Genomic DNA, 23,437 nt, shown 5'->3' on the forward strand with positions numbered 1-23,437 from the left:
CAGAAAACAGCCAGGTGGTGCCAGCAGATGCTGGGAACTAGTTAGGCTGCCCCAGGGCCAAGAAGGTCATGCCAGCACAATTCCACACTCCTGGCTCTCCTCCAGACCTTTGCGAAATCCCAGATCTCTTGAGCTCACAATTAGAGGACACCATGAATGCTTCATTCCTGAGCACTAAACCTGCTAAAACACCAGGGGGTGCAGGAGAGTGGGGCATGGATCAAGCAGGCACCCAGCCCAGCACCCAGCTCCGCGTGTGCCTGTGTGTCCGTCTGGTTTCTCTCTCCGGTCGGCCTGCAGTTTGCGGAAGACCGCATCTACCGTCACTTGGAGCCGGCCCTGGCCTTCCAGCTGGAGCTCAGCCGGTTGCGGAACTTCGACGTGACCGCCATGCCCTGCGCCAACCACAAGATGCACCTCTACCTGGGCGCCGCCAGAGTGAAGGAGGGCGTGGAGGTGACCGACCACAGGTTCTTCATCCGCGTCATCATCAGGCACTCCGACCTGATCACCAAGGTAGGACGTCGCGGCGTGTTCCTTGCACCTCCTGAACTTGTCGCTCACATGCTGGCCTTCCCTCCACTGAGCTCCTGCCCTGGGTCAGGCCCTGGGCTGTGCGCCGGGGATCGCGGGGTGCACGGGGCATGCTCAGCCCTGCCCTCGTGACTGCTGCTCCAGTCTGGGGTGGCCGGAGGTGGACACTGAAATGGCCTCTTTTCGTGGGGTGTCGTGTGAATTCCTGCTTCTGTCACCAAGATCTCTGTGTGGGAAGAGAATTGGGAGGATAGAAAAGAAAGACCCTGGTTTGTTAAGGGGATTTTTTTTCCCCTGTTTGAGTGCATGATCATTTTCCATTGTTTCTTGCATTAGAAAAGTAATCCTTGTGAAGATTGTAGACAATATTGAGAAGACTTTCAAAAAATCCAGGGGAAGGACCCAGAATCCTGCCACTCAGGGGTCAGCCCTGTTGGTGGCCCTTTTGAGACCTAATTCCATACATAGGGTTGTAGGTGTAATGTTACAGATGGGAGCTCAGGATGGACAAATCATTTAAAGGCTTGGGTTTTTTTTAACCTGTAGACCCTTGTCCATGTTAATGAAGATGATTTCCTTCATGCAGGTCCCTTGCATGGATGTATCATGTGCGTGTAATGTTTTTAAGAAATCTCCTAGTGATGGATGCTAAGCTAATCACAATGTTTTGCTGCCCCAGTTACCTAGGTATTTTAATAGCGTTTGTGATCATTCAAGTACAATAAGGCCAACAGGTCAGGAGACAGTTGCCGCTGGAAAGGTGGTTTGTTTGTCACTCACAGATCCCAAGAGGAGGGGACACGCTGTGCCACAGGGGCCACAGGGGGAACACCAGAGCTGGTCAGGAGGCTGAGTGAGGGGGATACGTGGACAGGAGCCTTTACTGTGGAGTCTGCAGGCCCTGCAGGAATAGGTGAGGCAGAGAGAGCAGGTTTGAGATTGGCAATCTTGAGTGATTTCAGCAGGCTCTGAGTAGAGGGGCTGTCCCTGTTGTCTGGCACCTGGCGCTGGAGTGATTAGGGCAGGTGGGTAGTGGTTCTTCTGAGAGCCTGACAAAGGAGGTAGCTGGGGTGTGGGCTCTGGATTGGCTGGTTTGCATGAAAAGCATGCTCATGGATGAGTTATTTACTGTCTCTGGGAATTGAGGAACCGTCAGAGGGGCAGCCCCTCCAGGGTCAGCAAGGCCCCAGCTGTCAAAGCATCAGAATACAGAAAATAAAAGATGTGCTGAATACACGCGACAGCCTTTGATATCCCTTCACCTCTGGAAGCAGGGCTCTTTTGGAGGAGGGGAGTATGTCCCTCTCCCGCTCCCTGTCTGAGGCCGGGTGGGGCCCCGCGGCCCTGGCCTTAGCAGCTGCCCCTCTCTCCTTGGGCAGGAAGCCTCCTTCGAGTACCTGCAGAACGAGGGGGAGCGGCTGCTCCTGGAGGCCATGGACGAGCTGGAGGTGGCGTTCAACAACACCAGCGTGCGCACCGACTGCAACCACATCTTCCTCAACTTCGTGCCCACCGTCATCATGGACCCCTCTAAGGTCTCGCCTCTGGGGGTGGGGCTCTCCCCAGGCCCTGGGTTCACCGTCACCGGGACCTTCCTGCTTCGGGGTACTGTCTTCCGGGGCTGGAGACCGGGGTTCCAGGACGCGTACGTGCATGACTGAGCCTCAGCTGCTGCAGGTGGAGAAGAGACCTGTCGATTAATTCTAGAGCCATATTTCAGCCAGGGCCCTACCCTTAGGACTGTCCCTGTTCTGATATTCCAGGCTCTGTTGGGGGGCTGCACGTGTGTGGGGGAGGGGACGGGAGCACCTGAGGTCTGTGGCTGAGCCATTCCCCACGGGCTGGTTCTCCATGAGGGGCAGAGTTTATGGAGGTGATTCTGGGATGGAAGAAGTCCTGGTGCATCAGCTTGGCATATTTGGGTGCACGGGGCCCACGCTGAGCCCCGACTCCACCCGTCCACTTGGTTCCCAGAAGAGAAAATGCATAGGCATGGGATGCATGATGGAGATAAAGCTGGTGTAACGTAGAAGCACTAGCTCTCACCAGCCTCAGTATCCTCATCTGTCAATGGGGGACAGAAGTGTCGGCCTCTCTGAGTAATCATGGGGACAGAGTGAGAGAATGAGCTTAAATGCTTAACATGATGCCTTTGATGGTTATTAGCTAATATGGATACATGCTGCGTGTTGTCCTGCTACATACGTGCTGTGCGTTTTGCATTCGGTATATCCCATCATCGTGCTATAATCAGAGCTAGAACTGTCACCAGCGTGCATGAGGCAGGTTCTGAAATGAAACCGCTGTGGTTTGGGGCAGATCGAAGAGGCGGTGCGCTCCATGGTGATGCGCTACGGCAGCCGCTTGTGGAGGCTCCGCGTGCTCCAGGCTGAAGTCAAAATCAACATCCGCCAGACCACTTTGGACAGCGCTGTGCCCATCCGCCTGTTCATCACCAACGAGTCCGGCTACTACCTGGACATCAGCCTCTACAAAGAAGTGACCGACCCCAGATCTGGAAATGTAAGGCCGGGCGGGGCCCCAGAAGTCAAGTCAGAGCATGTTTGGGATAAGATGTGGAGAACTGTGGTTAGTCATAATGCAGCTCCCAAGTTCACTTAGGGAGATGGTATTCACCCCAACCGTGTCTTGGAACAGATTCTTATAAAGTGAATCAAACAGCCTGTTGACTGTTGACTGTGTGTGTATATGTATGTAAAATCCTTTTATTTCAAAATGCTTAGACTCTCTTGAAGTTGCCAAATTAGCACAGAGGAGAAAACTTAGTACAGAGTTCTCCTGTACCCTTCTCCCCAGCTTCCCCCGGTGATAACATCATGTATAATCAGCAACTTTATCAAAACAAGAAGTTCACACTGGTTTAGTCTATCAACTTAAATGCAGATCTTACTTGGACTTTACCAGGTTTTATGAACACACTAGTTTATTTGGGGGGTGTGTGTGTGTGCGCGCATGTGTGTGTGTGCTAATTGTAGGATAGTTACATCTTTGGAGCGATGTGCCCACGTCTCCCACTGTCCCTCCTGGCTCTGGTTGCCCACAGGGGTAGAGAAGAGAGGATTACTCTTCCAGGGACCACTCACTTTGTTATGTGATACGTGCTGTGTTTCCACCTCGACCCGCCACCCCATTGCATTTTCATTAAGGACCTGGTAGAAATAAACTGGGCAGGTGCGTGGTTCTCTGAGACTTGCCTCTCCCACTCTCTGTTTCTCTTTCTCTCCCGTCCAGATCATGTTTCACTCCTTTGGCAACAAACAAGGGCCCCAGCATGGGATGCTGATCAACACTCCCTACGTCACCAAGGACCTGCTTCAGGCCAAGCGGTTCCAGGCCCAGTCCCTGGGGACCACCTACGTGTATGACTTCCCGGAGATGTTCAGGCAGGCAAGTTCTGGGGCTCAGATGCAGCTCCACCCCTGGTCCCCATAGAGGCTCTACCTGCATCCACACCCCTCATCCTCAGTTACTCTTCTGAAGACCCCGCTCTAAAGAACATGGTCTTTGTGAAGAAAAGGAAACTGAACACACTGTACCTCTGTATGGGTGACTTCCGGTTTTTCTCTTTCCTCCCCTCTCTACAGGCTCTTTTTAAAATGTGGGGCTCCCCAGACAAGTACCCCAAAGACATCCTGACATACACCGAATTGGTGCTGGACCCTCAGGGCCAGCTGGCGGAGATGAACCGACTTCCTGGAGGAAACGAGGTGAGAACTCAGCAGAGCCCAGCCCCTGGCTGGAACCACCCTTGTAAAAAAAAAAATGTTCCCCCTAAAGAAACAAACTCGCTTTCCTTGTGCATCTGTCTCCTCCCCAGGTGGGCATGGTGGCCTTCAAAATGAGGTTTAAGACCCCCGAGTACCCGGAAGGGCGGAACGTTATCCTCATCAGCAATGACATCACCTTCCGAATCGGATCCTTTGGCCCCAGAGAAGACCTTCTGTACCTGCGGGCGTCCGAGATGGCCCGAGCAGAGGGCATCCCTAAAATCTACCTCGCTGCCAACAGCGGGGCCCGTATCGGCCTCGCAGAGGAGATCAAACACATGTTCCAGGTGGCTTGGGAGGACCCGGCAGACCCCCACAAGGTACATCACGAAGCCGGTGTGGCAGTGTGAGCCCATAAGCTCGAGCTGTATTTTCCATTGGAGGGGTGGGTAACCACACCTCCAAGGGAGCGGAAAACGTGGTATCGCTCTTTATGTATAAAGCACAGATATCCATACAGCACATAGACAGGCACACAGTATATTGGTGTTAAAATTTTGTGGGTGGGGTTGGAGATTAGGGGGGAAAAAAGTCTAAAAAGACTCCTTAGGGGGACAATAATTCTTAAAAGTTATTTTTTATAGAAACACAGAGTTGGTATATTCTGAGCATGTCCTGAACACAGTGCACACTGAGGATGCAAAGGTGAAGAATGCGTCTCCCTGGCCTCGGGGGGTTCTTAAAAGTCATGGAGGAGATAACAGTGACACCAGCTATAAAAGGCAAAATGAATTCCACAAAAGCACACACTTTGTGATGTGAAATGCAGGGGGACAGATTTATTCTTTGCAACCAGAGCATGTGTTCTCAGGGGGTAATATTTCCCCCTCCCCCAGAAGGGGCACAAATTGTTCTTTTCACATAAAAAGCACACGCGCACATATACAGACATACATTATGTAAACAATATACCTGTAATAACATTTTATTGGGGGGGTGGTATTAAGAAAAAAAAGCATCTGAAAGGCTCCATAGGGGAGAGAGAATGAAAAGATGATTAAGAAACGTTAAATCAGAGAGACTAGGAAAAAAGTTTGTGTTATAAGGATGAGTGGAAAACACACAGTGCCTTCACTTTATAGCTGTTACTAATATGGTGCTAACATCAGTCAGGTGACTGTGTTGTTAACATGTTATTAACATCCTCTCTGCCTAAAGCTGACATTTAAAAAAAAAAAAAACTGAGAGCATGGAGGGTAGAGCTCAGTGGTAAAGTGCATGCTTAGCATTGCAGGAGGTCCTGGATTTAATTCCCAGTATCTCCATTAAAACAAACAAACAAATAAGTAAGTGAAAGAAGGAAGGAAGGAAGGAAGGAAAGGAGGGAGGGAGGGAAGGAGAGGAAAGAGAAAGGAAAGAAAAAGAAAGAAAGAAAGAAAGAAAGAAAGAAAGAAAGAAAGAAAGAAAGAAAGAAAGAAAGAAAGAAAAGATCAAATTACCTCCACCCCAAAACTAAAAATTAATAAAAATTTTTAAAAAAAGGCTGTTGGTGTAGGGCTGTTGGACTTAGCCTCACTGAAGTGTATATTTTTAAGGGATTTAAATACCTGTACCTGACCCCGCAAGATTACACGAAAATCAGCCCTCTGAACTCCGTCCACTGTAAACACATCGAGGAAGAAGGAGAATCCAGGTAAATGCCTTAATGGCTAAGGCTGCCCCCTCATTTTTCCAGTGGCTAATTCCAGCTGCTTGCGGGGAATCTGTCTCTTAGCCCCTGGGCTGGTGACGGTATTTTCAGGCGGGTGGTGGTATTTGTACAGTGGGACCCCCCAACACACACACACTTCCATTGTGGGCACTGAGTACTTAGACACCTGGGGCATTTTTTTTAGGGTGAACCCATCCTTGTCATCCCCAAGATGGAGATTTAGGAGAATTAGGTTGGATTCTCGCAATGTCCCCGGAGCCGCAGGTTTACGGTCTATGGCCGCATCAGCCAAACTGATACAGCGGTGCTTTGACGAGCTGGGGAGATGTGGGCAGGGGCTCTGTGAGAATGTCAAAGGCTATGCCAGCTGTCTTTTCCAGGGAAGGTTGATGGGGGCTTTTTAGTGAGGTTGACCAAGCCAGAATTTCCCAGGCTGAGTTTTCTGGAATGTTAGTAGGTGATCTGGTGTGGGGAGGTGGAAGGGGAGTTAACATTTCTCATAGTCAAGTAAGATTGAGAAACACCGAGTTCAACAAGATCTAACAAGCGTCTTTACAGCAGTTTACTTCTTGAAACATTTAATGCGCTGACATGCCTTTTATGACTCTGATGCGTTGGGTGTACTTACATGGCCATGGAATCTTGACTGATTGATTGACTATGAATGAAGTAGCTTCTCCATGTATACCCCCATCTCTCTGGAGACTAAAGGCTATTCTAGCTGGCTTTTGGAGGAATGCGGGGTGGGAGTTACATTTCATTAGAATAGCCTCCAAACAGACAACCTTTATCTTCGGTTGGAGGGGTGGTAATTACTCACGCTGTACTTGCCCTTCTAGAGACTGGAGGGCCCATCGTGAGGGTTTTAGACCTCCTGCTTTCATTTCACCTCTGGCTGCTCTGTCATCTTGCAATCCCTCACCTGCTCATCCTTCCTTCCTTGGGCTCCTGGAGACGCATCCACCTTGGATTTTTCCGGGCTGGAGTTCAGTCTTTAACCGGCGTTTGGTTCTTGAAGGTACGTCATCACGGATATCATTGGGAAGGAGGAAGGTCTGGGCGTAGAGAATCTGCGAGGCTCGGCCATGATTGCCGGGGAGACCTCCCTGGCTTATGAAGAGATTGTCACCATCAGCTTGGTGAGTCCCCTCCTGTTTTATTTTCTTTTACATCTCAACTTTTTAGTACAGAAACTTCAAAGTCATCACGAAAGTAAAGAGAGCCATTTCTGCACCCCCAGTCCCTCTGCACCCCCGTTTTGGAATATTTTAAAACAAACCCTTACTTGTATCTTTCCATCTGTAAGTACCCCAGTGTGGATCTTTACTAGATAAAGCTCCCCCCCTGCGTTTTTGTTTTTTTTTTTTTTTAACATAACCACGATACTATTACACCCAACAACATTAACCACAATTCTTTAATATCATCAGAACCCAGTTTGGGTTCAGTTTTTTTTAAATTAAAGTATAGTTGATTTACAATGTTGCATTAGTTTCTGGTGTACAGCATAGTGATTCATTTATATGCATATATATTCTTTTTCATATTCTTTTTATTATAGGTTATTACAAGCTATTGACTATAGTTCCCTGTGCTCTACAGTAGGACCTTGTTGTTTATCTGTTTCATAGACAGTAGTGTGTATCTGCTAATCCCAAACTCCTAATTTATCCCTCTCCTCTCCCACCTTTTTCCTCTTTGGTAACCGTAACTTTGTTTTCTATGTTTGTGAGTCTGTTTCTGTTTTGTAAGTAAGTTCACTTGTGTCATTGGCGGGGGGGGGGTTCAGTTTTAATAGTTATTTCAAAAGTATCTTTGTATAGTTGGTTGGTTTGAAATCAGGGTCCAATCTCCTCTTATTGAAAAGGTACTGAGTGTTTAGAAGAACTTTTGTCCGATTTTAACTGGTACTAAACTGTATCTTCCTGCTCCCCACTTTGGCCTTTTCAAAAATATTTTCTGTTTCTGGTAGAGGAGGAATGAAAGTACTCTTTCATGGTGAACTGTCACTCAGGGCCTGATTTTTACCTTCAATGTTGGGTCTTTGGTTTCTAAGGTGGAAAATGCTGGCCATGAGTGTCTTCCTCAGGCTTCTTTTCTTGATGTCATTTATGTATGTTTCACATATATTTCAAAAATAGAGATATATGTATCTGCATATTCCTATATATGCCTTTTCATTTTGAAAGATATAAAAAGATACATATATTTTTACATATTCCAAAAATATATAAATGTATATGTAAATGTTTTATATATATATACACACATACACGTTGGCCTGATGCTGTTAACTCGGCACAAGTCTCACTCGGCTTTTTCCAGTTTCACACGCACTCCTAGCCGTCCTTTGGCTGTGGCGGTGGCTGCAATGGCTTAGAAGTGACCAGGCTCACAGAAGCCAGAGACATACCTCTTGAAGCGAGAACCAGAACATTCTATGTCTGTCTGTCTTTACAACAGTCTTCTTCACCAACCCCAGTCTTTCTGGATATGAGGCCAAGTTCAGGGGACCCTGGAGGGCAGGCTTGTGCCGCGCTGTTTGGCCCCTGATCAGGTTGCCAGTGGCCAAGCTTAACCTGCAAGTGTGCCCGGTGGGTTCCTGGGCTGTCCCCGCTGCAGGGGGCAGGGCCTGTGGTCCTCGGGACTGCAGGAGACATCCTGTCTCCACAGGTGACCTGCCGGGCCATTGGGATCGGGGCCTACCTGGTGCGGCTGGGCCAGCGAGTGATCCAGGTGGAGAACTCCCACATCATCCTGACCGGGGCAATGGCTCTCAACAAGGTGACCTTGAAGGGGCCACTGGGCAGTGGACATACAGGGGGGTCATTTTTACATTCCCAGTGTCCCTGGTGGGGAATTTTTCTCAACTTGAAACCACTTTCATCCCTACGATTTTCCAATGTGCAGTTACGTGAGCCTCTTATGAGCCAAAAAGAAATTATATATATATACACACACACACACACACACACACACACATATACATATTAGGTTCTTTGGTGGAACTTTCTGTATTACTGTAATTTAAATTTTTAAAAATTATTAAAATGGCATTACACATTGCAGAAAATTGGAAAAAAGACCCCCCCAAAGGTGATTTTGCTCCTACTATAATTTTGGTGTATTTTCCTCTCATGTCTTTATGTGATTAGACTCTTAGTGGATGCAATTTCATCCTACTTTTTTTCACTGTAGTAAAATGCTGTCCACATTGCTATAAAGCCTTCATAACAAATGTTATGCTAAAATCCCGCTGAGGGTCTCAAAGTCCGGCCCCTGAGCTAATAGCGTCAGCATCACCTGGGATCATAATAAAGATGCAAATTCTCAGGCCCCACCGCAGACCTGCTGAGTCAGAAGCGCTGCGTAGGGCTTTGCCTTTGAGAGGACCGAAGTAATCGCTGGCTCACTGATTCTCAACTTGGGCTGCATACTGGAATTGCCTGGAAGTTAAAAAAAAAAAAAAAAGATACCAGTGATTCTGATATAATCGGTCTGGATGCAACCTGGGCATCAGGACTTTAGAAAGCTCCCAGATCATTCTAACATGCAGCTGGGGTTTGAGGACCACCAAGGGAGATGATTTCTGAACAAGTGGACGTGGAAGGGCCCCAGGTCGGGCAGGACCTTGCTAACCATGCCGTGTCAAAGCAGGTCCTGGGCAGAGAGGTTTACACATCCAACAACCAGCTGGGCGGCGTACAGATCATGCACTACAATGGCGTCTCCCACATCACCGTGCCAGATGACTTCGAGGGTGTCTGTACCATCCTGGAGTGGCTGTCCTATATGCCAAAGGTGCAATTCCTCCCTGCAGCCTAGAGCCCAGAAGACTCTGTTACCAAGTTCATTTGCGAGGGGGTGTGGGGAGCAGGGAGCACCGAAAATATGGTTGGGGTTCATTTTCCTTTACTCTTCCCTCCTTCCCTTTCTGGTACCCAGCCCTGCCCTCGCTGTTCTTTGCTTTTTTTTTTTAAAAAAAAGCCATTGTAAGGATGCTGTCTGTTGATCCTTTAGAAAGGGGTGGCATTGCCTCTCAAAACAGGTAACATTGGACAACAGAATCTTTAAGCTTTGCTGTCAGGCTAGATTTGATAACTGGCTTCCTCCTGAGTAGCAGGGAGGCCTTGGGACCGTCTCTTCATCTTCCTGAGCCTCGATTTCCTTGTCTGTGAAATGGGAGCAACAAAAGCACTAACCCTAGGGTGTTAGCATCATGGTTAAGTGAAGTGATGTGGAGCGCCCAGCGCTCAGAGGGCCCTCGCCAAGCACGGCTCATCATTGCAATGATCAGCTTCGGCTTCGGCTGCACAAACAGACGGCTGCATCGTCATAGTCAGAGAAGAGCGAAGTGCAGACCGCAGGCATTCCTGACAAGCACAGAGGACTGAGTTGGAGACCTGGTTTTCTCTTCTAGGATAATCACAGCCCAGTCCCTATCATCACACCCACTGACCCCATTGACAGAGAAATAGAATTCCAACCGTCCCGCGTGCCCTACGACCCCCGGTGGTTGCTTGCAGGAAGGCCTCACCCAAGTAAGTCCTAAAGAGCTTTGCCTGAGACCTGGGTCTTAGGTTTTGTTTCTGCACTGGGGACGGGGAACATACAGGTGGAAGCACTGATATTTGGTCAGATGTTCCAGAGGGATATACCTAAGATCAAATGCAGAGGGCGTGGAGGAGGGGGATTTTTCTCTATGCTTTTCCTGAGCTATTTTTTGACCAAGAAAGAGTGGAAACAGCCTCAAGTTTCTGGAGCTGATGGTTGGAGGTGAAGTGTAGCACAGGTCATGGCTTCCCTCCCTACACTGCCCAGTGGTCACACAGCTGGAAACTCTAGTGCTGAAACATCACTGTTTCAAAGAGAAGGATGCTTCTCCCCCTACCCACCCCCACCGACTTTTTCTCTATTTGGCTAAACTTAACTAAGGTAACTCTCCATGAGTTTCCCCAGGACGAGCAACTTAGCCTCTTCTACTCTCACTTTTGCAGACACCCATTTATAGATGTACACACATGTGCGTGCCCGCGTGCTTGGACACACACACGTTCTCTCTCTCCCTGTCTCTCTGAATGGGACAGGTTTGCCTCCTGGAGGTATCTGATGACATTTTGAGCAACCAGGGCAGAACGGGAAAGCTGACCCCCACCTCCGCCCCCCGCGGTTAACCCTAATCCCAAGTCTAGAATTTCACATGCTGCTCCCTTTAAGAAATCGGCCTTCCCATTCAGCTCCGTGGAGCAGGGGAGGGGCCCCCAGGAGCCAGCCAGGTTCTGCTGGTAGAAAAAGCTCTGTGGCCTGTTTCTCCCTCTGCCATTTCTCTTGGGCTTTCTCGCCAGTGAGCACTGGCTAAAGCATTGGCTTAACTTCATTTACAAAACAAAACAAAACAAAACAAAACAAAACAAAACAAAACAAAACAAAAACCCCGCCTGGCAGTTTTTTCCAGCTGTAGGCTGAGAAAGCTATTAGGTTGGGCTGCTTTGTTCCCAGGAGCCCAGCCTCCCACACCTGCAACTTGAGATCTTTCATGCTACCTGCCTCCCCTTGTCCAAACTGCAGTCATCTACACCGTGGTGTGGATTCAAGCCACCATGTCCTCTCCAGGGATGACTGCGATTGACATCACACCAGATCTTAGCCAAAAGGCCAAGAAACGATGCAATTGACATCTTATTCATTTTCTCTCTCTCTCTCTGAAATTGAAGACTTTCTTCACAGTTGAATGATTTTTAAGCAGCAGCCACCAGGTCGGGGATGAGTTTTGAGGGGGGCAAGTGATCCCGTCCTGAAATCCTGCCCTCCAAAGGCATCCATCGCCTCTATTTGCTTCTTGGGAAGAAACGGCAGAGACTGTGGTTAGGATCTCCTTGTGTTTGGCACTGAGGGGAGTTGACGGAGTTGGATGTTCTCTAAGGACTGAATTCCTGACTTGGTGTATTGTTTTTTTTCTACCACAGTAAAAAATGTATTAAACCATCCTCTGCTGTTCCAACACGTACAACCTTATTAGAGCAGTAACAATGATGACAATAGGTAGCACCTATAACGTTAGTAGGAATAAAAATTTCTATTGAATGAAGAGCCTTAAAAAACAGTTAAAATCAGGCTTCAGTGTTTGGAAGTGTTGGTGTATTTCCTGTTTACTTTTACTCCTGGGGTCTAGCCCTATAAGGGTCCCAGCTGAAAACCTGGGGTGTTTCTTGGGGTCTATGTAGTTTTCTGGGGTAAAAGGTATTTGGGCTGCCAAGGTCGGGCTGTCCTAAGACTGCAGAGCAGTCTGCCCCCCCTCCCAGGCAGACCCTGGGGGGCCCCCCCAGCCTCAGCCCCTCGGCCTCAGTGTCTGCCCTTCTGCCCACAGCTCTGAAGGGGTCCTGGCAGAGTGGATTCTTCGACCAGGGCAGTTTCAAGGAGATCATGGCGCCCTGGGCCTCAACCGTGGTGACGGGGCGAGCAAGGTAACCCTGAGGACGGGGCGGGCAGCGCTCACCTGGCCTCACCAGGCACTGGGCCTCCCAGGTACCAGGACAAGGATTCTGTCCCCCACTGGGCGGCCCCTAGGGACACTTTCTTCTTGGCCCCAGGATTTTTCTGAAAAAACAAATGACAGTGGAGGGTGGGATGGTTTTCTGGATGATGAACTTCTTCATAAAGTCTGGATTTTTCTGTAGCCTTAGAAGACATCTCAGCCAACTTCTTGCTGCCCCTGGGGCAAGGCTCCCTAACCAGGGGGGCCACGGACCCCTTGGGGAATCAGAAGGCAGCCCTGGTACTCTCCGTCAGAACTGTAGATTTCATTTCAAGAGGGCCACGGGCAGGAACCCCGCTCGTATGCCATAGCTGGTGGAAGGCTTACATGCTTGAATGCTTTCACAGCCAAGCCACTCACTTCTCAGCGGCGTAGCCCTCATCTCTTTGGATAGATCCAGCTGCCCGGAAGTCCCCCTTATATGGAGCCCGAAGCGGCATCCTCCTCATTTACCACTGAGATTCCTGGCACGATGCAGTCGCGACAAGTCCAGGTTCTGGAGTTGGACCCGAGGTCAAGCCCCAGCTCTGTGACACACCCTCTTTGAGCCCCATCTGTAAAATGGGGATAATAATTCTACACCCCCCCAGGGTGGTTGTGATGATGAGAAGCGATAACATCTGTTAGGCACTTAAATTATCCTAAACGGTCCACAGTGCTACCATTGTTATTGTTACTTTTATTATTTACTCCCCAGGCAGTAAGTATTAAAATACTAAGCCTCATGTTGGCACTTAGTTGCTTTTCCGTGTTTTATTATTTTTTTAATTTAATATTTTTTTAAACCTGAGATGCAATCTACTCCTTTCACTTGAAAGCTCTTTATTTGAAGACTGAGCTCCCCAAATCTGCCTCATACAACTGCTAGGGGAGTGAATGAGGGTAATTCAAGGATGCACGTGGCTTGGGGCAGCCGTGGAATCCCCTTATCTGGAGCTCCTTCCAGCTCAGCATCCCTCCACCCCTTTCCAGACGTGACGTGGTGTCTGCACCCACACTGTCCAAGGTGGTAGCTGCTGACCACATGTGACGATTCAAATTCAAATGAATTACCGTGAAAGAGAGGCTGACCTGTTCAGTTCCTCAGCTGTCCCTGCCGCCTTTCAGGTGCTCACAGTGGCCACATGCAGCTGGCAGCTGCCATCCCGGACAGGCAGCAAGAGAACCTGGCCATCATCACAGAAGGTTCTAGGGAACAGTGCTGCTCCCATGCCTGCACTGGCCCGACGCTCCCCCACCAGCCATGGCGGCTGGGCACCCGAGGGACCTTTCCAGTCTGCTAGCTTGAGAGGCTCTTCACTGCTTAGGGGCTGCTGCCTTACCATCCAATACTGTTTTTTGGTACTCGCCGCTCTGTGCCCTCAGCCTGGCCAGTAGTGCCCACGTGCCCAGAATATCAGCCGGGGCCAGGTGGACCCAGCTGCCCCTCAACCTGCCTGGGGCGCTGCCCAGGGCCCTGGTTCACCTGCACTCCACCTCACAGGCTGGGGGGTATCCCCGTCGGGGTGATTGCCGTGGAGACACGAACAGTGGAGGTGGCTGTGCCCGCAGACCCCGCCAACCCGGATTCCGAGGCCAAGGTAAGGAGCCAGGGTGCTGGGGCTGCTGCTTTCATGATTTGTAATTTTTTTTTTGAAGTATAGTTGATTTACAATATTACATTAATTTCAGGTGTGCAGCATAGTGATTCAGTATTTTTACAGATTATACTCCATTAAAAGTTATTATAAGATGACTATAATTTCCTGTGCTATACAATACATCCTTGTTGCTTATCTAATTTATACATTGTAGTTTGTATCCCATATGCCTAATGTGCCCCTCCAGCCTTCCCTCTCCCCTTTGGTAACCGCTAGTTTCTTTTCTGTATTTGTGAGTCTGTTTCTGTTTTGCATATACATTCATTTGTATCATTTTTTAGATTCCACATGTAAGTGATATTCTACTGTATTTGTCTTTCTCTGTCTGACTTATTTCACTAAGTATAGTATTCTCTAGGTCCATCCATGTTGCTGCAAATGGCAGCATTTTATTCTTTTTAATGGCTGAGTAGTATTCCATTGTGTGTGTGTATGCGCGCATGTGTGTACATATAGCACATCTTCCTCCATTCATTTGTTGATGGGCACTGGGGTTGCTTCCATATCTTGGCTGTTGTATATAGTGCTGCTGTGAACATTGGGGTGCCTATATCTTTTCAGATCAGTGTTTGGGGTTTTTTTGGATATATACCCAGGAGTGAAATTGCTGAATCTTATGGTAGTTCTGTTTTTAGTTTTTTGAGAAACCTCCATACTGTTCTCCATAGTGGCTGCACCAATTTGCATTCCCACCAACAGTGTACAAGGGTTCCCTCTTCTCCACATCCTCGCCAACACTGGCTATTTGTAGGCTTTTTGATGATGGCCATTCTGACAGGTGCGAGGTGATGCCTCACCGTGGTTTTGCTGGGGCTGCTGTTTTCGCTGGCTCAGCTGACAAGAGTGGGTCCTGGGTGGTCGCATGTCTGTCTTTCCAACTCACAGACCCAGAGGGGTCCTTGGCCCCTGGGGGCCCGTGCCTGTCTGCAGAATGCATGATGTTCTGCATTGTCCTCCTCGTTCCTCAGGGGACGACAGGTCCCTAGAAATCTCTCCTGCCCCCATCGCTGTTGCTGTTCCTAGGGTGGGCCACGGCACATACTGGGAGGAGTGCAGATGTCAGAGGGCAGGTCCTGGGATCCCACTCACTGTGGCCTCCACCAGCTGGTCACCTGTCAACAGGCTGCAGGAACCTCCCTTGGCTGCAGCGTGAAGGTCAAGAGGGGCCCTGACAGCCGAGCTTCAGGCCCTCCCTGTGAGCCCTGGCTCTGGCATTGGTGCCAATATGGATCAGACTGCCTGCCCTCTGCAGTGTGAGTGGCTGTCCCTTGTCACGGGGCCACTCTGTCACAGAGGAGGCTGACCCTGGCCACTCTGTGTTCCAGGTGATCCAGCAGGCAGGCCAGGTGTGGCTCCCAGACTCGGCCTACAAGACGGCCCAGGCCATCAAGGATTTCAGCCGGGAGAACTTGCCCCTGATGATCTTTGCCAACTGGCGGGGGTTCTCGGGTGGCATGAAAGGTAAAGTGTCTTTCCTTGTGGGTGCCCTTAAGCCGCGGGGTCAGCACCCAGGACAGCGCTCTCGGGGTGGCCACGCCGTTTTCCCTCTATGGTCCTGTCATCTTAGAAGAGCCCCCCAACCCTGAGGACAGGAGCCATTCAGGTAAGGCCACCCATTTTATAGATGAGGAGCTGAGCATTTCCAGTGTGACTTGCCGGAGGTTACACCGTGAGGAGCAGTGTAGGGAGGGACAGCCCCAGGAAGCTGCCAAGTCACCTGGGCCAGGGGAGGGTATAGCTCAATGGTAGAGCTCATGCTTAGCATGAACGAGGTCCCGGGTTCAATCCCCAGTACCTCCACTAAAAAAAAATAAGAGAAGGTGAGCCAAGTGACCTGTGCTGTCACCTTTCTGTGTGGTAAGATGAACAGAAGGCGCCTGCCCTCCTCAGGGGGCCGCTGTGAGCCTCAGTGACCTGACAGCTGTGCAAGTGCTTTGAAGCCACTGAGTATGGCTCGGTGTTGCAGAACGAGCCAGGCTGGGAACCGGCAGATCTGGTCTGAAACCCTGCTGGGCAGGTGACCTCTCCGAGCCTCAGTTTCCCTCCTCTGTGAAACGGGTAGGAATAGGACCAAACTGAGGGCCAAGATGAAGATTTACCGAGCCCATCACTGGCACGTGGTGTTCACTGTCGGTGTGATTACAGTGGATTTCATTATTGCACTATTGTTACCACATAGGGTGCCTGGTACCTGAAGGGACATGTCTTGGTGGAAAATGAGGGCCATGCTGCCTGTGGGCAGCAGGGATGGGACTGTGTTGTTGTTAGAAAGGTTCAGTGTGCCAGAAACAGTGGGACAGGACAGGGGCATCGCAGAATCAGAGCTGGAAGGAATCTTAGAGATGGCCCTATGCCTCCTCTTACAGATGGGGACACCGAGGCGCAGGCAGGGAGAGGGACCTGTCCAGGGTCACATGGGCACTTAGGGAGCGATCTATGCCTGGACCAGCTCCTGCTTCCCTGCCCGGGGAGAGTCTTTTCATAGCATTGTGTAGCCTCCCAGCTGACCAGGCTCTCCCAGGACCCCCAGGACAGCTACGGTTGCAGACTGCGTGTGGACGAGGGCTGGGGCCTGAGGTCGCCTCACCAGGCGGCTGCCTTGCTTTGCAGACATGTACGACCAGGTGCTGAAATTTGGAGCCTACATCGTGGATGGCCTCCGGCAGTACAAACAGCCCATCCTGGTCTACATCCCGCCCTACGCGGAGCTCCGGGGAGGCTCTTGGGCAGTCATGGACACCACTATCAATCCACTGTGCATAGAAATGTACGCGGACAAAGAGAGCAGGTGGGTGTGTTGCCCCCAACTCCGCTTAGCCTTTTCTTGTTTTCACTCACAATCCCGAGGCCCCATCACCTTGGAGCCGCTGTCTGGGGATCGCAAGGGTGTTGTGAGTTTCTGAAGGGATGGAGAGCCTCCAGTTTTACCAATCTGAAACTAGCAGGGTGCAATTAGATTTTCTCCGTAGAATTAATGACTGGAGCCTGGAAGTGATGGAGGAATTGTTGTCTGTTCTTTTATAACTTATACTCATCTACTTCCTAGGGAGGGTTGCAGTCAAATAAGGAAAGAACAAAAGCACCTGAGCTTCCTGGCAGCCAGGATGAAAAGGGAAATGTGACCAGTTATCTAGTTCTTCTAGACTCTGAGTCATTCCCAAAGCGATCCTATCGGGGCTGTATTTTATTCAGTTTACAATGCAAGACTTAGTACAGTGCCTGACTCCTAGTGGGGGCTAGGGAAATACTGTCCAAACAAATGACTGGATGAATACTTGCCTGATAGGATATCAGTGCTTCAGGGAAGAGAAACCTGGGCCCTTTTTTTTTTTTAATCAGGAATTTGTCCCAGGAACTCTTACAGAAAGGATAATGACAATAATCCTTGCCATTCAGTGTTTGAGTACCTTCAAAACGAAGACTCTGCTACATGCTGTGCAGGATGTAAAGGTCTCGAGAGTAGTTCTGCTCCAAGTGCGGACAGGCATTCTCTTCCTGTGCCTGCTCCCTTATTCATTCACTACTTCAGTGAATATTTACTGAGCACCTACCATGTCTCAGGCATTCTGTTAGGCATTGTGATACGGTGCAAATGAGCCAAAGCTCTCCTGCCTTCAGTGACCTGCTGAGGTCACCCCCAAAGGAAGACTCAGAACACAAGCAGCCTCAAATAGGGTCGTTCATTAACTTTTCACTCTGGCCACCAGGAGGCTCAGAGCTAAATCTGGGATTCCTCAGGGCTTCCAAACTATCAAAAGAAAAGGGAACAGGGGGAGACTTTGGGGTGAGTGAGAGGGTTGGAAATGGGAGGGCCGCTCTTACCTTGGACTCCTAATTGTACCTTTGAGTATTTTAAGGAGATTGGAAACAGTACCCTGGCTCTAGGAGAGCAGAGAGTGGGCAAGTCAGAAAGGACTGTGGCTGAAGAGCTTGTGGGTTAGGCTGTTCTGAGAGAGTCACATGCCCTTAGAACTGAAAGGATCTTCCAGAGTTCAGAAAACTTTTTAAAAAATTGAATTATAGCTGATTTACAATATTGTGTTAGTTTCAGATGTACAGCAAAGTGATTGGATTATATATATAGGTTATAATATATATGTTCTTTTAAAAAATTCTTTTCCATTATAGTTTATTACAGGATACTGAATATAGCCCTGTATAGCTATACAGTAGGACCTTTTTGTTTATCTGTTTTATATATAGTAGTGTGTATATGTTAATCCTATACTCCCAATTTATCCCTCCCCTGCTTTCCCCTTTGGTAACAGAAGTTTGTTTTCTATGTCTGTGAGTCTGTTTCTGTTTTGTAAATCAGTTCGTTTGTACTATTTTGTAGATTCCATACATAAATGGTATCATATAATATTTTTCTTTGTCTGACTTACTTCACTTAGGATGATAATCTCTAGGTCCATCCATGTTGCTGCAAATGGCATTATTTCATTCTTTTTATGGCTGAGTAATATTCCATTGTATATATATACCACATCTTCTTTATCCCTTCAACTGCCTGTGGACATTTAGGTTGCTTCCATGTCTTAGCTATTGTAAATAGTACTGCTATGAACTTTGGGGTGCGTGTATCTTTTAGAATTAGAGTTTTCACCTTTTTCCAGATAGATGCCCAGGAGTGGGATTGCGGGATCATATGGTAACTCTATTTTTAGTTTTTTAAGGAGCCTCCATGCTGTAGAAAACTTTAAAAAGTTGGTTCAGTCCTTCATTTTGTGAATATAGATACAGATGACCAGAGGGGGGAAGTGACTTGCCAGAGTCACACAGTGAGTCCATGAAAGAGTTGAGAACTGACGCCAAATTTCCTGACTGTCCAGCCTCCACCCCACACCCCCAGCTGTCTCTTGCTGGGGGACACCTCGTTCACCAACCCCACTACTGTTGCTCTTCTCAGGGGGAATGTTCTAGAGCCGGAGGGAATAGTGGAGATCAAGTACCGGAAGAAAGATCTGATAAAGACCATGAGAAGGATTGACCCAACTTGCAAGAAGCTCGTGGAACAGCTCGGTGAGTGGGTCTGAAATGCGTTACCTCTCAGAGGTCAAGAGAGGCCCAGCCCTCACTGTTGCTGGAGGCTTCTAGGATGTTAAAGTGAGGACATACCAAAACACAACTACAAAACTCGCAAGATATTTTAAATGTTCACATATAGCGTATCAACCCCTTTATCATTAAAAAACATACACTAGGCCTGAGTGAATGTATTTTTCAGCACATACGAGGTATAACAATTGAAGTATTTTGGCCCAATAAGGAACATTAGAATATTGGCAGCAAAATGCCCCTGTAGAATTTTCCATCAGACATATTTTACCAATCTTGTTCGAGTGATAGCTTTGTTTCACTTGTAACTTCAGGTATAATTCTCTTTAAAATTCCATATTAAGTGGCAGTGTCTTTATGTTATTTACAAGATTGATGATGCTGGGAAATTTCTTCGGTCTGGTATCAGGGTAACACTGCTGTCATGGAGTGCGTTGGGACATGCTCCCTCCTATTTTGTGAGTTCGAATTGGCATTATTTCTTTAAATCCTTAATAGGGGGTTTCTAACTACAGATTCAACTTCTCTATAATATATAGGACTGTTCGGTTTACCTGTTTCCTCTTGGGTGAGCTTTCATAGTTTGTATATTTTAAGGAATTTGTCTGTTTCACCCAAATAATCGAATTGGCGTAGGCTTGTTTATAATATTCCCTGATTAGATTTTACAATATACTGTAGCCCCCCCGATTGTGTGAACAAAGGAACAAGTCTTGGGCTGGAATGGTAAACAAGTTATAAAACGCTGCAGACTCAAAGGTGAGAAGGCTGGTTAGCCAATGACGGGTAAGATCCCCAGAGGGGGGCAACCTAAGACAGGCACAGCCACCTGAGTCAGAAAGAATGTCACCAAGCAGCTGTTTTCCTGTATGTTCCGCCCTGATAAGATGGAAGGCTCACTGGCTCCATGACGAGTGTAGTCTATCAAAAAATCAAAGGATCTTAAGATCCTGACCTTAAAACAGTCCATGCGTCTAGGGAGTCATAAAAATGTCATACCATAGTTAAACATTTTCCGTATTTTTCTCTTTTGCTTTATAAGCCTGTGTAGTTTAATAAACTTTTAGAGTAGCCATCAGCTCTCTCCGCATACAGGGGGTGTGTGTACCTTGATATTGCGATGCCAACATATGCATTAAAAATGGTAACTGAAAGGGTCCCATAAGCACAGCGGGTCTGATGAAAGGGGATGAATTTAAAGCTGCACGTGGAATGCTGGCTTTACTTCTGGGCGCATTTCTGAGACGGCATGAGTGACTTGATCTCGGGGCGCTATCAGAGTTAAAGCTTAGGACCGTCTTTGCAAACCCTGGTTTGCGCCCTTGTCCACAGGAACGTCTGAGCTCTCAGACGAGGACCGCAAGGAGCTGGAGGGCCAGCTGAAGGCCCGGGAGGACCTGCTGCTGCCCATCTACCACGAGGTGGCGGTGCAGTTCGCCGACCTCCACGACAGGCCGGGCACTTTGCTGGAGAAGGGGCTCATTGCTGTAAGAGCCTGCAGCTGTGGGGTTGGTGTGGCTGGCCCATCCTAAGGTCACCTGGTTTCCAACATAGGGAGGATACTTGGGCTCAGGGCTTTGGGATGGGTGGAATGCTACATGTTACAGTCACCTGGGGAGCTTTAAAAGCATCCTAGTGCCCGGGTGGCTCTCCAAGCCAATGAAATTGGAATATCTAGCGGTGGGAGCCAGGGGGTCAGTTTTTTGTTTTTGTTTTTTTTTCCAAATCCCTGAGAGATTGAAATAGGCAGTCAAGTTTGGGAACCACCAGTCTAACCTCTGTGTGTGTTTATAACCACTGGGCCCAATTTGGGAACCGCCGTTCCCACTCTGCATTCACCCATCACTGACATCACAACCCTGCCCTATTGCCTTGTCCCCAAGAGGACATCTCATCGGCATCTACTGCCCTGTGTCTGGGGCTCCTTCCCAGGGGGCCTGAGCCCTCCTTGCCTCTGATAAGCCTGTGTTCTGTGTCTGTGGGAGTAGAAGTGAGCACCAGGTTTGTGCCCAGAGGAGGCAGCCTAGAGACCTGGAAGTGTCCTGGCTCTGCTGCCTCCCCAGCAGGTGTCTTCACCTCTCCGAGCCTCAGCTTCCCGGCCTGTAAAATGGGAATGATCACAGAGCCTTCACCTAGCACAGGGCCCGGCCCCGCAGCATCCCAAGTCCCCTCCACCCTTTCTCGGGGCTCAGGCCTGGGGCTCTCGTCTGCAGGACATCCTGGATTGGAAAACCACACGCACCTTCTTGTACTGGCGCCTGCGCCGGCTGCTGCTGGAGAGCCAGGTCAAGCAGGAGATCCTGCAGGCCTGCAGTGAGCTCAGCCACGTGCACATCCAGTCCATGCTACGCCGCTGGTTCGTGGAGACGGAGGGGGCCGTCAAGGTGGGCCTGGGGCAGAGACCGTGCCGGCAGGCAGCGGGCGCCTATGGGGGCAGAAGGGAGGTCCAGCAGCAGGATGCCTCTCTGATGCAGCCTCTGCCCCTCCCCAGGCCTACCTGTGGGACAACAACCAGATGGTGGTGCAGTGGCTGGAGCAGCACTGGCAGGTGGAGGACGGGCTGCACTCCACCATCCGCGAGAACATCAAGTATTTGAAGCGGGATTCTGCCCTCAAGACCATCCGAGGGTGAGTGGCCACCCCACAGGCCTGTCCACCTCTGGGGCTTGTCAGCCAGCACCGGAACCAGGATTCATCTCCAGCTACCTGACCCCAGAGTGGCCTCTTGGCCCCCAACTAGTGGTCCACAGTCCAGCCCCCCAGCAAAGAGGCCACAGCTCCCCATTGCCCGGTCTCCTGGCACCGAGTCCTGGGGATGCTCTAAGGAGGGTGCCTGATGATTTCAGTGCACGAGCCTTGTTGGAATAAATAGGGCGACTGGTCCAAGGTCACGGTTAGAGCATGTTTGGTTAGAGAACCCACATTCCAAACTCCTCGGCCTTAGGCTGCCTTCTCCTACTTGGTATCAGCCTTCCCGGAGGGTCTGCTCCCTGTGTTCCGTGGTGTTAGGCAGTAGAGCATGTAGAACCCTATTGGGGGAGGAAGCTTAGATTCGGGGGAAGTGCTGTATCTCAGGTGACACAGCTTGTGACCCATAGGGTCACCTGTCATTCTTTGAGGTGTTCTGATCCTCAGGGCCATCTTCCCTCCTGCCCCTATGGGACCGTCACCCCCCACAGTGACCACAGCAGGGAGAAAGTTGGGAGCTCTGGGGGGTTGCCCATCCTGGAATGGGACTTGGTCCAGCATGGGGATCCAGGGCTGCCATCGAGCCCGCTGAACTCAGTGGCAGGCATGACCGCACCCTTCTCTCCCTCCCCTGCAGCCTGGTTCAAGAAAACCCCGAGGTGGCCATGGACTCCCTGATGTACATAAGCCAGCACATCAGCCCAGCCGAGCGGGCACAGGTCGTTCACCTCTTGTCCACCATGGACAGCCCGGCCACCTCCTGACTCTGTTCCTCACGGTCACTCGCAGGACCACAGGCAAGAGAAACCACACTGATCCATCAACCGCGGTCCTTCGCCAGGACCTTGGGGGTTTGGTTTTTAAAATTCCTGAGTGTTGCTACAAGGCTGCTGACCCCAGACTCACTCCTATTTCAATAAAAGGCTCAGGAGTGCCCCTCTTCCAAGCAGAAATCGCCTTCTCTTCATTGCCAGGAAGTCCGTTTGGTTTTGTCTCTTAAGGCATTTTGCTGCATCACTGAATCGAATTGAGCCCAAACACCCCAGTTTCCTTCTGCTGCTTCGTGCCTGCAGTGCAGGACCCAGATGTTCTTTCAGGCTCATTTTGTATCAGATCATGGAATCTTGGGGAGTTTTTTTGTTTGCTTTTGTTTTTTAACTCCAAGATCAGCTCTTTATGTAAGCATCTTGTAGATTTCAGCAGCACAACACAGGAAGAGAAATAGAGGCGAGGCCAGAGAAAGCGTATTTTTGTAACAATGCTTATTTGAATTCTATTGAGTCACTTGGAAAAGGGTATAAATGATTTTTTTTTATTAAGAGCATAAAATGGTATTTTCTTCCCCAAATGGGTCCTAGTGAATCATTAGGAGTGTCCCATTAACAGGCCTGGCTTGGTTCTCTCTTTAGCAGAGAATTGTGTGGCCTTGGGCTCAGGGGCACTGGGAGACTTCTTTTACGTGGTGCAGAGCTCTCTGCCTGCCCCTTCCCTCCGAGGAGACAGGGATGAGCCCCCAACCCCGGTGTGCACCCTCCTGCCCGGG

General features: G+C 49.4%; 1 protein-coding gene across 7 annotated transcripts in view; it reads left to right on the forward strand.

Moving 5' to 3' along the window:
* Positions 1-22,847, forward strand: part of ACACB (acetyl-CoA carboxylase beta) — a 104,014-nt gene extending 81,167 nt beyond the window's left edge. For 5 of the 7 annotated variants that reach the window (XM_072953647.1, XM_072953642.1, XM_072953644.1 and 2 more), the window contains exons 33-53: positions 301-516; positions 1,914-2,069; positions 2,854-3,057; positions 3,787-3,942; positions 4,140-4,262; positions 4,373-4,642; positions 5,858-5,955; positions 6,158-6,277; positions 6,992-7,112; positions 8,647-8,757; positions 9,631-9,774; positions 10,394-10,514; positions 12,341-12,437; positions 13,992-14,088; positions 15,474-15,609; positions 16,759-16,936; positions 19,058-19,170; positions 20,539-20,693; positions 21,420-21,590; positions 21,698-21,834; positions 22,532-22,847. In XM_072953647.1, the coding sequence (XP_072809748.1) occupies positions 301-516; positions 1,914-2,069; positions 2,854-3,057; positions 3,787-3,942; positions 4,140-4,262; positions 4,373-4,642; positions 5,858-5,955; positions 6,158-6,277; positions 6,992-7,112; positions 8,647-8,757; positions 9,631-9,774; positions 10,394-10,514; positions 12,341-12,437; positions 13,992-14,088; positions 15,474-15,609; positions 16,759-16,936; positions 19,058-19,170; positions 20,539-20,693; positions 21,420-21,590; positions 21,698-21,834; positions 22,532-22,658 (3,051 nt within the window). In that variant the 3' untranslated portion in view covers positions 22,659-22,847. The remainder of the gene's footprint in view (positions 1-300; positions 517-1,913; positions 2,070-2,853; positions 3,058-3,786; positions 3,943-4,139; positions 4,263-4,372; positions 4,643-5,857; positions 5,956-6,157; positions 6,278-6,991; positions 7,113-8,646; positions 8,758-9,630; positions 9,775-10,393; positions 10,515-12,340; positions 12,438-13,991; positions 14,089-15,473; positions 15,610-16,758; positions 16,937-19,057; positions 19,171-20,538; positions 20,694-21,419; positions 21,591-21,697; positions 21,835-22,531) is intronic. The other 2 variants (XM_072953643.1, XM_072953648.1) reach the window with 1 other exon arrangement.
* Positions 22,848-23,437: the final 590 nt, after the last annotated feature.

Source organism: Vicugna pacos, chromosome 32, assembly GCF_048564905.1.
Source record: "Vicugna pacos chromosome 32, VicPac4, whole genome shotgun sequence".
In the NCBI taxonomy this organism is placed as follows: domain Eukaryota; kingdom Metazoa; phylum Chordata; class Mammalia; order Artiodactyla; family Camelidae; genus Vicugna; species Vicugna pacos.